Genomic DNA, 17,214 nt, shown 5'->3' with positions numbered 1-17,214 from the left:
CAAGTAATGTACACTTGACATATTTATCATATTGTATAACGTACCGGTATGTAAAAAGATGAATACTGTACAGTATAACTACTATGTACAATGGAGATGCAGAAAATATATGATTTTCCCACGTAATTTGAAAACTATTAAAAATAAGTTTCCATTTATTTAAAAGTAGATCTTACTCATAAATGAACACTCTGGATTCGACTGTGCATGTTCTCGACAGCACACCATTTCTCTATTCCTTAGCTTGGTCAAGAAGTAAACATGTAAAAATGTGTTGGGGCTTGTGGGTCGACTGAAGACTTAACAGCAGACATGCCATGCATGATTTTGTCTGTTCATCTCTGACAGCAGGCATGTTACGATCCTCAGCCCAGCCTCAGCAAGACCTGTTTTGTCAGTGAACAGTAAACACACTCCCAGGAGAAGAGCACTTGGCCAAGTAGAAATATGGCCCTTCTCCTTCAAGTCAACCCGCCCTCTAATTCTGTATAAGTGAAGCACAGGTTCAACTATTAGTGGCTCATCCATTGTATGCAGCCTTGTTTGAATCAGATTGGCAGACCAACACAGAAACAGAGTTTGGCTTCAGTTCAGCTCTCCGTGGTGCAGACAGAGAATCACTATGGGAAAAAACCCAGTCTGGCCAATTCAGTAGAATAGAGCAAAGTGGCTTTATAAGATCATAGGGCTAACTTGCCGAGAAACCAGGGGTCATCAATGTGTCTGACTTGGTCATGTCCGTTGCAAATTTTACATTTTCTCTTTTAGACACCATTATAATGTTCATTTTGTATATCCGTGGGCAAAAAATTTGACAAAGATGTCCACCACAAACCAACATGGCAATGACCTCTGCGAGAAACCACAACATTGAGAGAAAGAGACTGACTCTATTCGGTTACCTAACAGAAGTGATGGACTGGATCGGTGACTCAACGCATGTGCGTCAGCGGTATCCAACTTTAGAGTTGACGTCGTGGTCACTGCGGGGCAGAGAGGAACTCGAGACTGGCGCTAATGCGGGATCTCGACAAGCAAAGAGGAGGCTTAGAGCCAGGTCTATACCTCATCCACTACCAGCCCACCATGAGTCTTGACACAGATGAGAAGACGCTCAGAGCACAACACCCACACACTCTAAAACACAACGGAAGCGATGAAAAACACCTCAGCCATGAATGGTAACGAACACAGCGACAGATGCTGCAGAGAGCAAGCGTAGAGAGATACGGGGAGATGGAAGCTTTGCTATGACGACACACTGCCACTGTGAATAGACCAGCGGCTAGCCTACACATTGACACTCTATCAGAGCAGATTACCCGTCGTGTGCGAAGAGGGCGATAATCAGGCTTCTAATCAAAGGCCAGCCGGTCACTTAGGTTTCTAAAACCCGATTCATACCTCATCGCACGACTGTGTTGTGCATAGAAAATAGCCGTATCCGGGACACGTTGTGAGCTAGTACTGTAGGTCTGCTATTTTTGGTGCGCAACACCTCATAAATTAGGCTTAAGCCCCTCACTCCAATCTACTGAGGTGGCAGGTGGGGAAGAAAAGGGTATGAGTCAGAGGCTACGACGCTATGGCTCAGAGGCTAGTATATCATCAACACTTATCAGGGTGTCATCTTTACTTATACTAGACCAGTTGGGCACCGGTCTACATGTCCACGATGCAAGTTGGAAACACATGCCTCACCCAGTTATGCAATAGCCGCTGTATGCGTTGACAGATACCTGCTGTAACCGTCTGTCTCTCTGTGTCCCTTTTATGCCCATATATGGAGATTTCTGTATCTGTATGCCGATGTCCTTTTATGACCAAATATGGTCATCAGTACAGTATATGCCCATTTATGGGCATATCCTGATGATACCATGGATCTCCATATATGGCCATATATGCCGATTTATCTGTTGGATCGGTGGTTCTGGCTACAATTTGAAACTGGCCCCAGTAAAAGAAGGGAAAATCCTGTCATCCCTTACTGTACATATTTTCTTCTTTTGATTTTGATTTGATTACAAGGTCTTAGCAGACCTTGCAAGCTGTGCTTTCCTGTGCTTATCCTACAGTTTTCAATCAATCAATAAATCAATCATTAATCAATAAATAATCAATCAATCAGTGAAGAGTGCCCCGAGTTTGAATTTGGTCAGTTATACGGTTCTCGAGTTACCTGAACTACAGATGGACGTATACAGATGCACAAACTTAGAGATTTTGTGCATTTATTGTAAGATAGTACATTTAAATACACAGTTGACCCAAAGTGCTTTCCAATGGAAAGGGCATGACAACACGATAGCCACAACACATAAATCACAGGAGACCTGACTGACCACACCACACCCACCGATATACCAGCATCCAAGCCTCCTGCTCTGCACACAGCCGCCATGGCTCAATAAACTGTCACGTAACGGAGACACAGAGAGGGAGTGTGCCTGAGATCTGGCTTCCTAGACGGCGGCGCTTAACCGTGATCGGCATGGATTAGATGACTTTCCAGCCGGATCAATGAGAGATAGAGGGGCGGGGGGACGGTGCCTCCTATGGGCTCCGATATAGCTGATATCTGCAACTGTGGGAGGCAGAATAGGAGTCATCGCTTTTGCAGCAGATAAAACGAAGATTCCACCCAAACGCAAAACCTACAGGCAGACAACTATATGCAGGCACAAATAAGCGGATGCACACCATTATGTCACCGACAGCTTTATTAATAACGCAGATCTGGTTGAGGCCAGAGACTCTCTTATACTGTATGTAGGCTCTCACCAGCTTTGCCCACATAAAAAAGGTGTTAATGACAGACTTGAACACACTCTACAGTCTACACTGCTCTTCAGGCATGGGAGATAGAGAACTGCTATTACCCTATTACTTTGAATGGTATCCACATTCTCGATATTTCACCCCAAACCTCAAACCCTTAGATCTCCATATATGGAGCTGACCTGTTCTGACATTCCATATGTTGATCCTTCCCCTTCCGTCCTTCCTCTTCAATGTCTCCCTTTTGACTGATTCAATCTCTAGACGGGCCCGCCCCAAAGTAATTAGTTATTAGTGCCCAGCAGCCAGCGAAAACTAGAGTTCTCAACAGGCCTGGGCCCTCATCAAACCCTGTACACTCAATACACGCTCCATATATGGCCAGACCTCATCAAACCCTGTACACTCAAGACACACTCCATATATGGCCAGACCTCATCAAACCCTGTACACTCAAGACACACTCCATATATGGCCAGACCTCATCAAACCCTGTACACTCAAGACACACTCCGTATATGGCCAGACCTCATCAAACCCTGTACACTCAAGACACTGCCCCTGCTGTTCTGAGATTCCATGTTGATCTGACCTCATCAAACCCTGTACACTCAAGACACACTCCATATATTTTCGTTACCATTGTTGCAATATTGCTTGCTCTGGGTGGATCTTTGTTGGTTGTAAAGTGTCTTGAGACAACTTGTTGTGATTTGACACTATAATAAAATTGAATTGAATTGAATAGACCTCATCAAACCCTCTACACTCAACAAACTGCCCCTGCTGTTCTGACATTTCATGTTGATCTGACCTCATCAAACCATCAAGCAAGAGGAATTCATCCAGAGAAATGATGAGAAATGAGAAATGACGTGTCATGTATCAAGCTTGATTCGTGTCATAAATAATGACCATACATAATTCATGTAGGCTACTGTATTACTCTTTTTTAAGCCCCTTCTATAAACAGCTTTTGTACCCACATGTTTCAAGATTTGCCATTGACAATGAGCGGAGAAATGACGTCAGAATTCCGCTAAATATGACGTAAATTAAACGTTAAACGCCATTGACATTGAAGGGAAAATGTACGTCATGTAAACGATTAAATCAGCTAACCAATCATTCTGATTGGCCCGTATGAGATGATGCATGATGTAGTACGATGATAAGAGCGCCCCTCACTTCACACGGGTGTGATTTTTTTTTAAATATCATTCAATGAATTTCATTCTGGTTATTTATATTTTGTAAATAAAACTTGAGGTCCACTATTTGTGTGTGATTTTGTCTGAATTAGGTCACTTTGACTTTTGTATATATGTGTGAATATAAGTTTTATTTTGATGTGCAGACTATGCCTATATATTATTGCTATTATTGTTCTGCTAAATGTTGTAATGTTTATTCTGTTTAGTAATAGGCCTATACCTTGTGCCTTGGGGGAAACACATTTTTAATAGCCCAAACCTACAAAAAGCCAATCAATACAACATCATGCCTCGCCAGTCGCCAACCTGATCTACTTTATTCCAAACGGGTAATTATTTGGTACAGTGAGTTCTCCCAGACCCTCACCCACGAAAGCTTTTCCAGCAAGTATGAGGTATGTCAACGGATACAGGATAGGTGGGCACTAGGGACATCTGGGCACCTCAATATAAAAGTGTCTATTAGGCTATTATGCTACAGTATGTTTCTATGTCAGTCGTTCTTACATTTTAGAAAAATAGCAGACCTACAAGCTTGTAGATAGTTTGACAACAATAATGTGGTACCCCCACAACGTTAACAGATTTGATAGCCCTAATCTGTTCTTTAACTTATTTAATTTAAAATCCCTTTCTGTAGCGCCACAGATAAAGGATTCCAGTGAAGAACCAATAGCCTATAAATGAAAGTGATCGAGGAACAAAAGCTCAAATCCAATCACTTCTTTTGCCATTAGGAACAAAAGCTCAAATCCAATCACTTCTCTTGCCATTTTAGTTACAAGTAAAGCATACTGACTTACTGACTCACAATCACAAAACGAATTCATAAACACACAAAACCATGGGAACCAAAAGTGATGTGATGTGTTCATTTCATTGTAATGATGTTCAAATGTTGAAAACACAAACATGTATGCATCTGTGCAGTACAGCAGATTGGCTAGTGATTGTAGTTTCGGAGATGTACTGTACAGAAAACATGGCCATTTAGAAATTATAAACACATTTCATGCATTTCAAAAAACAATCATAACCATGTAAACATCTCTATTATTAAAATATGAATGCAGCGTTCTGTAAGTTAGGCATAATGTTTGTTTATTTATTTATAAACTAAAATGTATTTAATAATTTTAACCACAGCCATGGTTAAAATCAACATTTCATATGCAATAGATTTCAGTGAAATGTTATAACATAATGGATTTATATTTGAAATCAAAACAGGTCTTTACTGTATTACATAATGCATCAGTCGGAGAAAAAAAGTCAATGTTGGACCACAGCCAAAGCCTCAGCGTGCATGGTGCGTGCATTTTTAATGTGCCCATTAGCAGATGACAGCTGCATTGTGGGTACCTGATTGATAGTATACCATATGCTTTTAGAATTATGTAAATAGAGTGCTCACTGAATGGAAAGAACTTGAAGTTCAGCCTTTTAAATATACAGTATGTATCTATATTTCAGTTTTTTGGGCACCTGAGGCCTAATAATGAAGCATTAACGTGAAGGCATTACGTTTTCACCTCTGCATTGCCAAGGACTTTACAATACAGAACTTCTTTGAATTGTGTGTTTAGTGTGTGTGTGTTTAGTGTGTGTGTGTGTGTGTGTGTGTGTGCGTGCGTGCGTGCGCGCATGTGCATGTGTGTGTGTCTCAATAAACCACATGTCCTTGAGTGTGTTGCCCTTGATGCTGTTCAAAACCTTCCTCACGAAATGCCTCCATTAACCACAGGACCCTAGCGTCCCATTTCTGGGCAGGACATGAACATTCCAGCAAACATTCTGCAAAAATAGCAGTTTGTAGATTTTCGGTGAAGAGATTTGGTATAGAGGGAAAAGGAAGGAAGGGACATAGTATCTGAATCACTCAATGTGGCGGAATCCAAGCTGTCCAGGCACACAGAATTTTCTGCATAATGGTATGCATGAAAACCATCTTAAATGGAATTCAGATCAAAAAATGTAATTCCTCGCTCTTCCGGCAGCGTAGCAAATGGGGCATGCAGTCAACAAGTCACCTATTTAGTGTTTGTTGTTGCTGTACAGAGAGGGGCAGAGGAGTTGTACCTGGCCTTATGCACACTGAGCCACTGTTCAGCCCCACAGAACCAAGAGCTCAGGAGCATAGACACGCCACTGTGTGTTCATATGTTTGTGTTAGTGAACGGTCAGCTTTAACAGTGAGGCTACTGTGTGTGTTTGAGTCATTACTACTACTTCAGAGTGCGTGCGTGTGTGTGTGTGTGCGTCCGGGAATGCGTGTGTGCATGCGTGAGTGCGTGCGTGTGTCCTTGGATCATGGCAATGTGGTGGTAGATGCCTGGCACCATCAATTAATTAGAGTAATGATCTCATAACGAGGAATGAGAACGGTGGTCTGGGATCAGAAACAAAGCTCACCGGCAAGGCTGAACGTGTCATTGATGGGGGAGTGAGCGTGCCCTCTGCTACTGTGGTTGACACAGGCGCCCTCAATACATGCCCGACTCAATGCCAGATTGCCTAATGATAGGGCTTAGAGCGGGAGAGGGCTGAGGTGTAGAAGTCAACATGAGAGCTAGTGAAGGTTAGAATTTATAGCTAGAAAGAGGTGTAGAAAGACGAGTGAAACCAAAGCCCCCCCCCCCCCCCCCCCCCCAGGTTATCAGTGTCAGTCCGTTTGCACCCCACAGAGGAGGAACAGCCAGCCTCCGCTGCATCTGTCCCAAGCCGGAGCACCTCCTGCTGGGCATGCCAGTCAGCCAGGCAGGGGGTTGCTTTGCTCTCGACTGGAAAAGGGCAACCTGCATGCCCCGAGGTGAGCTTCGTGCAGCTGTCAAAAAAAACCCTGACCTCTCCCTCTGGCCTTTCGCCGGACCCTCCACTCCTTTCTGTACCACCTCTAGCCTGGTCACCTGGCTGCCACTGGACTGGACCCGCAGGTTCCCATCAAACTGGGAACCTTCCCGTTCTCAAGTGGCCACTCTGCCCCTGATCCACAGCCACTATATAAATTCAAAATCAATGGCGCTAATCTGTCTATGGCCCCATTTAGACTGCAGTCACATCCAGTCAAATCTCATTTATTTCTCAAATCTGATCTTTTGGCCCGACCATTCACACTGCATTTTCAAGTGACCAGATCGGCTCTGCCACATTCAGATTTGAATCTGATTTGTTTAAATTAGTCTAAACGCAAACAAGTCACATGGAATCCGATTTAGATCAAGTTGTTGCATTCAGACCGAGACGGTCACATTGGAAATAATCTGATTCCATGTGACTTGTTGCGAACGCAGTGAGCACTTACTATGAGACCTATCAGATCATGTCTGTCTGTCTGTCTGTCTGTCTGTCTGTCTGTCCGTGTGTCCGTGTGTCCGTGTGTCTGTCCCGCTATCCAAATATGGAGTGTGTTGCATCAGCAAAAGGGGTCAGGTCCACTCAGCTCCATATATGGGCACAAAAGGGGCCAGGTCCACATATACGTCTTACTGGTATGTGACCTGTCTGCGTTAGACTTTTTTAAACAAATCTGATTCCATGTGACTTGTATGTGACCTGTCTGCGTTAGACTTATTTAAACAAATCAGATACCAATCTGGATGTGGCAAAGATCTGATTCAGGCTAGATTTGACTGCCAGTGTAAATGGGGACTATATGTCTCTCCTCTTCAGTCACATCTGGATGTGTCTCTCTGTTGCTCTCTCTCCTCTCCAGACACATTTCATTCAGAATCAGTATCAGAATCTGATTGATCTCATTGTCACATAACAGATTTACAGGGCTAATAAAGTGGGTGAAATGCAAGCTCCATTATTTGAAGTTTTAGGGAAAGAAGAATAGAGATGAAAATGAAATATATACATTACTGTATACAAATAAACATATAGCTTAACAGGATGTTCTGTAGCCTACATTCAACTCCCAAGACCTGCTATTCTCTACTTATAAGAGATAACTTCCCCTCCTTTCCCTTTTAACCTGACCTGACCTTTTACAGTACACGACTACCCACGTAGTGTTTTCCTCATCAGCCCAGTAGTCACCAGGGCTTCTTCAGCTGCACCTCGTTCCATAATCAAGCCCTCGCTACTCACACCAGATCACTTCCTCTCTCCCTGCCAGATTCATGTCAGTGTAAGTGTTTCATGTCTTGCTTCTCTAGACCCCGTATTCTATTTCCCATTCCTGAGTCGCATGCTTGGAACCTATTTAATGTCCTTGGATTATCTATTGAATTACACCTGCTTAGCCTCATTGGGTCCTCTGTATTCCTGCTACCCCATTAACACCCCTGTGAAAATGTGTATGCCTTTTCTGTTGCAAATGTAGTTTGACTGTTGCTTTGAAACTCGGAACGGAAACTGATGTTCACATATTTGCTGCAAGTAGCAGACTTTCAATGTGTTAACCATCAAAAAGTGCACCGTTATTATATTTGATGCTAAACTAAAACACAATGATGAGAGCAGAAGTAAAGTATGTAGTGCTTTTACTTGACTTCCTGAATATAGCCTTTTCTATTTTCGTCTTACTTTTTAGAATGCCACCACAAGTAAGAGAGAAGAGGAGAGGACCAGTGTTCATGTCCTAATAAGGGTCAGTGCATTAATATTGTAGTTCCACTGGGATTTACAGTACATAGGTCAGTAACTATTATGTGTGGGCCTCCCGGTAAAAATGCAACATGTAAAATTATGTAAAATAAAATAAAAGGTACACATGCCTGTCTGATATGCAGTTTGCAGTGTTGCCTATTTTGTTTTGTATTAAACTTATAATCAATATGCACACAAACCACAATTATAATACCAGACAGTGCTCTGTTGCTGTTGAATTCTAAATAACTCTACTAATCTAATCTAATCTACTGTGGGACTTGAATAGCCTAGATGTAAACATTTCAGTCTTTAACGGCTTAAATAATCAGTGTATCACTTTAATGATCAAGTGCTGACCTTTATTTCACCGTGCAAGTTAATTAACCACTTAATAAAGGACAACTTTATTTTTTTCCCAACCAAGGTTCATGTTTTAGGTTGTTATCAGAGAAAGTAAAAGATGTGTTATTTTTTTATTTTGCTGCTTTCTTTCGTTTTAGGGATTTTAGCTATTTTTGACAGGGGGGCGGGGGCATTCGAACATGGGGCTAAATATGTATTTCTTTACAAAATTTTATAGCGATTTCTTTTTTATTATTTACTGTAGTCGTACTAGACCCCAGGAAATTACATCTGGTCACAAAAGATCACAGGATCTACTGAATGTGACATATTGAGCCTAAAACACACAGTATGGCTTCCACCCTATAAGCTACCTTCACATTTAATAGATCCCGTGATCTTCTGTGACCAGATGTAATTTCTTGGGGTCTGGTAGGACTATAGTAAATATTAATAAAGAAATTGCTGTACAATTGTTAAAAACTACATATTTAGCCCCATGTTCGAATGCCCCGCCCCCTGTCAAAAATAGCCAAAAATCCCTAAAACTAAAGAAAGCAGCAAATGAAAAAAAAAAAAGATTAACTAGCTAATTTCACTGAATGTTCATCAAAGTTCATTCATTTGAATGAACTTTGTCCCCCGGGGACCCCCACATGGAATTGCACCACTCACTTCACACGGGTGTGATTTTTAACAAATTCAACAACCTGGCAAGAGGCAAATGTCCTCCTATGTGTTGGGATCATAATAATAAAATAACAATGGGGTTAGATAATAATAACCTTCTTGATTATTTGACTAACTTACATGATCAAGAGGTTATTAAGGTTATTGGTGTATAATATTGGTTTCGATATGTTATGGGTTAATTGCCCAGCCTTAGCTGGGCAATTGTGTGTGTGTTGTTCTATGTGAGCTATACCAGGTGGAGGATGACAGAGCCTTTCTGTGTGGACGTGACAGTGCGGTGACCTCCTGTGCCCAGCTTCCCCCGGCTAATTGGGGTTTAACTGTGCGTTTGTGCTGGCAGCAGACGAAGCAACTGGCCATTACGTCATGGTTTTAGGGCGAAACTTTTCATAGACGAGGGACTGAAGGTCACGGTGCCATACTCTGGCCGTCTGCAACGTAGGCTGAAACCAAGGGCGACGCAGATACACAGAGGGAGCGTGGTAGAACGAGGGACAGAGAGAGAGATAAGAGATGAGAAGGGCAATGCCCCATCCATAAATTGAATGTGTGCATGTGTGTTTGTGTTCAAGCTGGGGTGTGCTGTTGGTGTCAGAGCTAGATGGTCACCTTGGCCTGGCTGCTGATGATACTAAGGATAACCAAGAAGGGAGACGAGGGCTCAATAGAAGGTTACAGAAGAACAGGGAATGGGCACTCAAACATGCACATGAACAAAATCACAGGATAAAAATTTAAACAATAGCAATGCAGGAGTCGAGCAGAGCAGAATTGAACCCAGACAGTACAGGCAGAGACATTAAGACCACTTATGAAACCACTATATCCATTCACTCTCCAAAGGCTCTTTCAGCTGATCACGGTCTGAAACAAATCCATATAGCCTACTGAAAGTCTGTCCATAATTAGTTTGTGGTTCACTTCAATAGCTAGATTTGCCAGCTAGTTTTCAACACTTCATCACTGAGCTCAGAAGCTTAGAGGTAGTTGGTGCATACTTTTCAGCAACACACACACACACACACACACACACACACACACACACACACACACACACACACACACACACACACACACACACACACACACACACACACACACACACACACACACACACACACACACACACACACACACACACACACACACACACACACACACACACACACACACACACACACACTTTCTTTATGTCCACACAGAGGAAATTGCATACAAGGACATAAATAGTATAGGTGCAGCAAAGTTACATCAACAAAATCAAGGCATATGTCCTCAGTCACAATACAGCAAGCCATGGGCACAAGGAGTACTGATGCAAGCTTGCGATCATGTTGAAGCACAACAGTCTACAGAGGTTGCAAATGCATCTCAAATCCGCACCCACTACATTAACGGTGGTAGTTACAACGGAGCAGTTTAAAGTCATGCTCAGGACACAGAGAGAGAGAAGAGTTTTTTATTAAATATTCCCATGCTTAATAATAAATAAATAAAAAATTCCAGACTGAAGGCTGCGCTCAATATCATGTGATAACACAACGTGGGTGGTCTACATTACGGTGCCTTTCTCCAAAGAACAATGTGCATTACATTCACACAAATGTACCCACTGAGTGCTGTCTGCTCATTAACAAGTTCCCAGTTAAACCGTCCATAAACCAACTGCTGCAGAGTTGCTTTTATTAATATTCATGCAACTAAATCATTTACTTCTGCAAATTATATTCTGTCTTGTAAATGACGATTATGGGGGCTGGCAATCATGTTTTCCCCCACCCATATAGTTCTGTTCAATACGAGGCAAATGAGGAAAAAGTACAGTAATACCCTGAAGGAAGGAGCAAATACATGTTAAAGTGAAATAGCTATAGACATCACACGCTGGGCAAGACCTAAACTGTACGCTATCATTTATTTTGGGCGGAAGTTGCGGGATTTTGGCGGAATGAAGTACCGCTCAAGGAAATGACGCTGATGCTTTACAAATCAGTTTACATTCTCCGTGAATGAAACAAGTGTTGTGATTGGTCGGAAAAATATCGTATCCGGGGGAAATACATTTGACAGATATTCCGGACCGACACTTCCCGACCGAGCGTCTCTGCCTTAGGTTGTGACCAGGAGATGAGTAAGGCTGGGACCGAGGCTATAGACGTCGTGGTGTGGCCTGTGCAACCGCAGGCGTGGCGAGCAAATGAACGACTTGATCATCCACATGGAGGGAGAGCAGAGGAAGCTGGGGAGGCTCGGCGCTCAGGGGCTGATCGAGGGAACGAGCCACTGTCATGGCACCTCAAGGGAAGAGCACCGCTTCATTCTGGTTTGTTGCCATAATAAGACTGTCACCACTGCACACTGTAAAGCACTCAGCCTGTCACTAAGAGTTTATGCACACCACCATCAGTATATGTGAGGTGGGATGTATAGACAGAGGCTTCCTCAAGCAGCATGCTTTCTCTTTATCTGTCTGTCTGTCTGTCTGTCTGTCTGTCTACTCCCCCCTCCCTACGCACACGCACCTTTATCTTGCTCACTTGTCTCCCATACGTACAGGAATGTGTTGATATTTACCGTCGCTCTTCAAGAGTGCTGGACTCTCTAATGCCACATTCTCACCGAATAGCATTGACAATCTCGGTAAAGCTTCCATAAACAGTCCCTAAAAAGAACCAATCCATCTTCTGAGTTCTGACTGACATGGATGACAGGATCCGTGGCTCCACACTACAGGGGCCACCCCTGCTTGAAATGTAGGCATGTTAATGCTTCTCTGCATGTGAAATGCCCCCCCCCCCCTGTACTGGCAAGTGTTTTGAGCACAAGCTGTGGACTCCCATCATGAGACTGTTATTTCACCCCTGGGACCCTGAAGTAGGGATTGACATGACTGTTAACCACTAACAACACAGAGCCACAGACAGACTTGTGAGTCTCTTGGTGTGCTAAAATTGCCAATTTAAACACAAGCAACCGCATGGCCATGGGAAATGAGAGATAAGTCTGTATACTGAATTACAGATTACAGAGTCTGTCTGTCGCATGACACTGTTTATCCTAAAAGACATCAACATCCCCCCCAGCAATAATATAGGAAAACAAGATTTTTTTAATTGCCAACTAACTTTTTGTAAAATATACTCATAACTCAATTCCGTTTGCAGGGATGCCACTGAGCTCTGACCACCCATGTGTTATCCTAGATGTCTATAAAGCACAGAAATGGACCGAAACGGACCACACTCATAATCAATTAAGTGGATTTAATTCTTCATAATGCATGTCCCAGAAGGGTTTCAGTCATCCGACCCTCATCAGTATGGCCAACATCACACTGATGAATGCCAGATGTCTGAAAACGTTTCTGCAACTTCAATCGTGGTTGGACAAAAATCCTGTCTCTCCATCCACTACCATTAAAATAAGGTGTTTTTCAGTTGCTTCGTATTGATATTCTGTGCATTAAATTCACCAAATAAACTTGGTGTCAGTAAAAAGGAACATCACAGGTGCACAGCAGCATAGTGACTGGGCATATAATGTTTGTTTTTAGTTTTACCAAAAATGATGTTTTAGCAAATTCAACAAAAACAAGGCGGAACCAGGGCGGAACAAGGCAGAAAGAGCCTGCTGGTTAGTCAGTCATGGACCAATCAAAAGGCTGACAAAATGGTGAATTAAATCAAGTGAATGGATTTCTGAGAGCGACCCCATTAAATCATGGAGCGATATTCAATAGGAGAGACAGCTGGAAGGTGGTATCCAAAATACACCCTGCACACAGAAAATACACTATTCCACTGTTCCAGAATCAAGCTGTTGACATTTTGCTTGATTAATCTATAGCTTTAGCACTGAACAACAACCAAACAATAAAGAAACAAAATAGACTACATTGTGTAATATAGCCAACTGACAGGTTCACAAACTTCTCCAGTCGAAGATACAGTATACTGCTCTTTTTACATCCACAAGGTATTTAGGCTATAGCAATAAAGGTCATTCATAAAAGCAGCCTATTAACTTTGGACTGAGATTCACCCATAGCCTACTACTCTCTTTGGACTGATATTTCACCATTACAAGATGTAATTCTATATTAGTGAACACAGTGCAGACCACCATGCATGAGAACATTATTGACTCCCTCTAATTGGATAACAGGTGGGTGCACACTGCACAGGGCATAAAGGAGGATAAAGAAGGGGTGTCATAAATGTTGCCAGTATCGATCCCTATGCCCTATCTATCTGCTAGACCAGTGGTTTCCAAAGTGGGGTCCGGGGACCCCCAGGGATCCTTGAGGGAGTTCCAGGGGGTCCCCAGCTAAATTATAGTTTGGAAACAACTGGACCTGTATATCGGTATATGTAACTCTGAGAGTTAAATTAACATTGATTTTACAATATAAATTGGGGGTCCCAGAGATAGAAATGCTATTAAATGGGGTCCATAGACTAATGCATGTCAAACTTAGGGTCCTTGACATTAAACGGTTTGAGAATCACTGCTAGAGCCGTAAAAAGTCTTCTCTCGTGGGGGTCCTTGGCATATCTTTTCAAATGGGGGTCCTCTGGCTAATTAGTGTCAATTGGGGGTCCTTGACGTGAAAAAGTTTGGGAACCACTGTGCTAGACTACCTGATCTGACCTGCACTTGTTTTAAATATGTTGGAACAGGCCTAACACGCATTTATGCTTACGCATCAGAAATAAATTATCTTAATGATATGCTATCATACGTCTCATAAGGCTATATGAACAGGTGAAACCGCATCAATTGATGTGACATGGCACTCAAATAACTTTAATTGATAAATAGTTTTTAGTTACCCTAAAACATAGGAGTAACATAGGATTCTCGATTAACGTAAATAAATAAATAGCCTATATATGAGAAAATACGAAATACAAAAAAGGAAGAAGAATTAGATGCTGAACTCCGGAATCTGTTTTGAGATATGCAGGCTGCTGTCACGTGGAGAGAGAGAGAGCTTAAACAGAACTGAACCGCAAAAACTTTGTTGGAAAAAGAAACACACAATCAGCAACGTAAACAAAGAAGCGAATATAAACTTATAGCTTTAATTACCTGTCGCGGTCCGTTTACGATTCACCCGGTGGTCGTCCGTGCCCAACATCATGCGCGCAGACACATTCACTGACTGCATGCCAACGTCCAGCTCAAACGGAGTCGCCAACAGAGCTTGCGCTGTCACAAAACCACTGCGCCCTCAGAGATGTCCACGACCACGCACCGGTCCGACGCTCGATCGTGAGTCGTGACCATTCCTTGAAGTGACACCCTTCTTCTTTCTGCCTCACGACTTTTTTGCTCTGTATAAATGAAACATAATTCGTTAGAAATTGAGTGTATATCATATTTTATTTCCAAAGTATCTCTCTCTCTCTCTCTCCCGCCCCATCTCCCTCCTCTCGATCACCTCCCTGCGCCTTAATTATTACAACACCTTATTATTATTTTCAGTAATTTTCCAGGCCATGTGTATAATATCGACTCACATTCCGAATATCATGAAGAAAATGCAAGCCCACGTGTTCTAATTAGGCTATAGGCTCCTCGGCAGTCGGCACACATGTTCCCTTGGGGAAATATCTGGCTGCATCCCACTGCGTGAGTGATGGCAGTAGCTTATTCAACTTGACCTCATATTAGCCTATTCATCTGCCTGCGCCTCTATCAAGGAAAGTGTAATAGTGGCAGTGGATTGCCCTCTGATGGGGTGTTTATCTTGGCAGATGTGATGTGACTATAAACTGTCTTATAAATAAAGATGAACGTATGGTTTATTTTCTCTAAACCAGCCTACACGAACTATAATATAGGCCTGCTTGCTGATTAATGTGATGGTTGTCATGTTTAGGCCTATATTTTAATCAATGTTGGCCATGGCGATTGTTAGCTGCGTGTAAAGAGGTTTGCGTTAGCGGACATAATGGCCTATTGGGCTGCATGCGCCACAGCGCACAGAGAATATAGCTCCTATAGCCTACTACACAGCGGCGAGGTTCTAAATCACGGCGTTACAAGGCAAAGGTTGTCAGCGGTGAGGTGATGAATGCTCTTGGATACCTATTTGAGGGCTCTATAGCCTCTATATATGTCCTTCTCCATGCAAATGCATGCGCTCAGTGCGCTGGCACACACCATTCGATCATAAAAATAACCCACGGGAAAGAACATTGCGCCCATGGTGAGCGAAACACAACACCATGTCTCCAGCAACAACAACTTCACCTCCTTCAGCTGGCCAACAAACACTCCGTGCCAGACCAGTTCAAAGCCAAGTTAAACCATGGGCTCTTCAACGTTCTTCGGTCCAATTAAGGAGGACCCCTAAGCAGGGACGAGGGATTAAACTTTTTTCCTTTTCCCTCTCAAAAATAGCCGATCTACAAGCTCAAGCACTCAAAAATTCTCATCAGAAAAGAGATGCTACACAAAGATTTGGCGCCCCCCCCCCCCCCCCCCCCATATGGCTGATGGCTCCCAGATTTGTTGAACCTTTGACAAAACAAATCTTTAAGATCATGCGCAGGTACAAACATGTTCCATCCCACCTCAAGTTTATGCCTTTAGTTTGCTAATTGGTTTAAGCTATTGGCAGTTCTCAATGTCTGCAATCAGATCTCCGCTTAATGAGGAAAGGCCAAAGCAAAGGTCCATGGATGGAAGCCAGAAATGAACAAGGTATTACACTATCCAAATGATGCATTCTGTCAACCCAGCGTGCACGCCACATTAATCACAGAGGCACCTGCTGCAAAGAAGGCGTGATCCTTGCTCTTTATAGATGTCACTTGCCCTTTGAAATCATGCCAATGATTATGAACTGTGTCCAGCAAAGTAATTATCAAAAGACTCTAGCTCATCTTCAAACATTATTGATGCATGTCATTCATGTGGACGCATATTTCAAATATAAAACGGATCACAGGTTTCTATAATCTATAACTCTTGACCAGTCATGTCCATCAACGCCCACTCACACCCCAAATCCTGCCATATGTCCGAGGCTGGTTTCCGTAGCAACCAAAGGTTCCAGGATGAACATTAAACATCATCTTGAAATATTTGACAACAGCAAGAGTGGTTGAAGAGAGGGCAAGAGGCAAAGGCACATTGAGCAGTAAGTTATTTGTTTCAGCTACAGTCAAAAATAAATCTGCAAAAATATGTAATATGGAAATAGGCTACACCAGGGGTCTGCGACCTTTTTTAAATGAAGTGCCATGTTTTTATTTTCCACCTCGTCAGTGTGCCATATCAACATTAATTAATTTGAATGACGCCACATGAAAAACATATTTTACTTGTCCACAAATAAACAAAAAACTAAGTTTTTCCTTTCACATTGTTATAATGATCATTAGACTCTAACAGAGTTCAGTTTGAATGAATGTAGAATGCAGGATGTAATTTACACACTAATGTGAGGGACTTCATTTATTTGACTGCATTTTTTTAAATAGTTTATTTTAAAACCAAAAATACTCTCTCACACACTTGCCAGTGTGCCCGTGATCACCCTCCTTTGTGCCAATGTTGGCACTGGTGCCTAAGGTTG

At 42.5% G+C, this 17,214-nt stretch overlaps 1 protein-coding gene across 1 annotated transcript in view; it reads right to left on the bottom strand.

Moving 5' to 3' along the window:
- The window catches only part of znf385c (zinc finger protein 385C), a 145,896-nt gene extending 131,050 nt beyond the window's left edge, over positions 1-14,846 (bottom strand). Inside the window, exon 1 of the mRNA XM_080776189.1 lies at positions 14,718-14,846. Coding sequence (XP_080632315.1) covers positions 14,718-14,796 — 79 coding nt within the window. The 5' untranslated portion in view covers positions 14,797-14,846. The remainder of the gene's footprint in view (positions 1-14,717) is intronic.
- Positions 14,847-17,214: the final 2,368 nt, after the last annotated feature.

The sequence above is a fragment of the Protomyctophum bolini genome (genome assembly GCF_963924005.1).
Source record: "Protomyctophum bolini genome assembly, chromosome: 11".
NCBI classification, from domain to species: Eukaryota; Metazoa; Chordata; class Actinopteri; order Myctophiformes; family Myctophidae; genus Protomyctophum; species Protomyctophum bolini.
The sequence above is the reverse complement of the archived record's forward strand: the minus strand, read 5'-3'. Positions and strand labels throughout refer to the sequence as shown.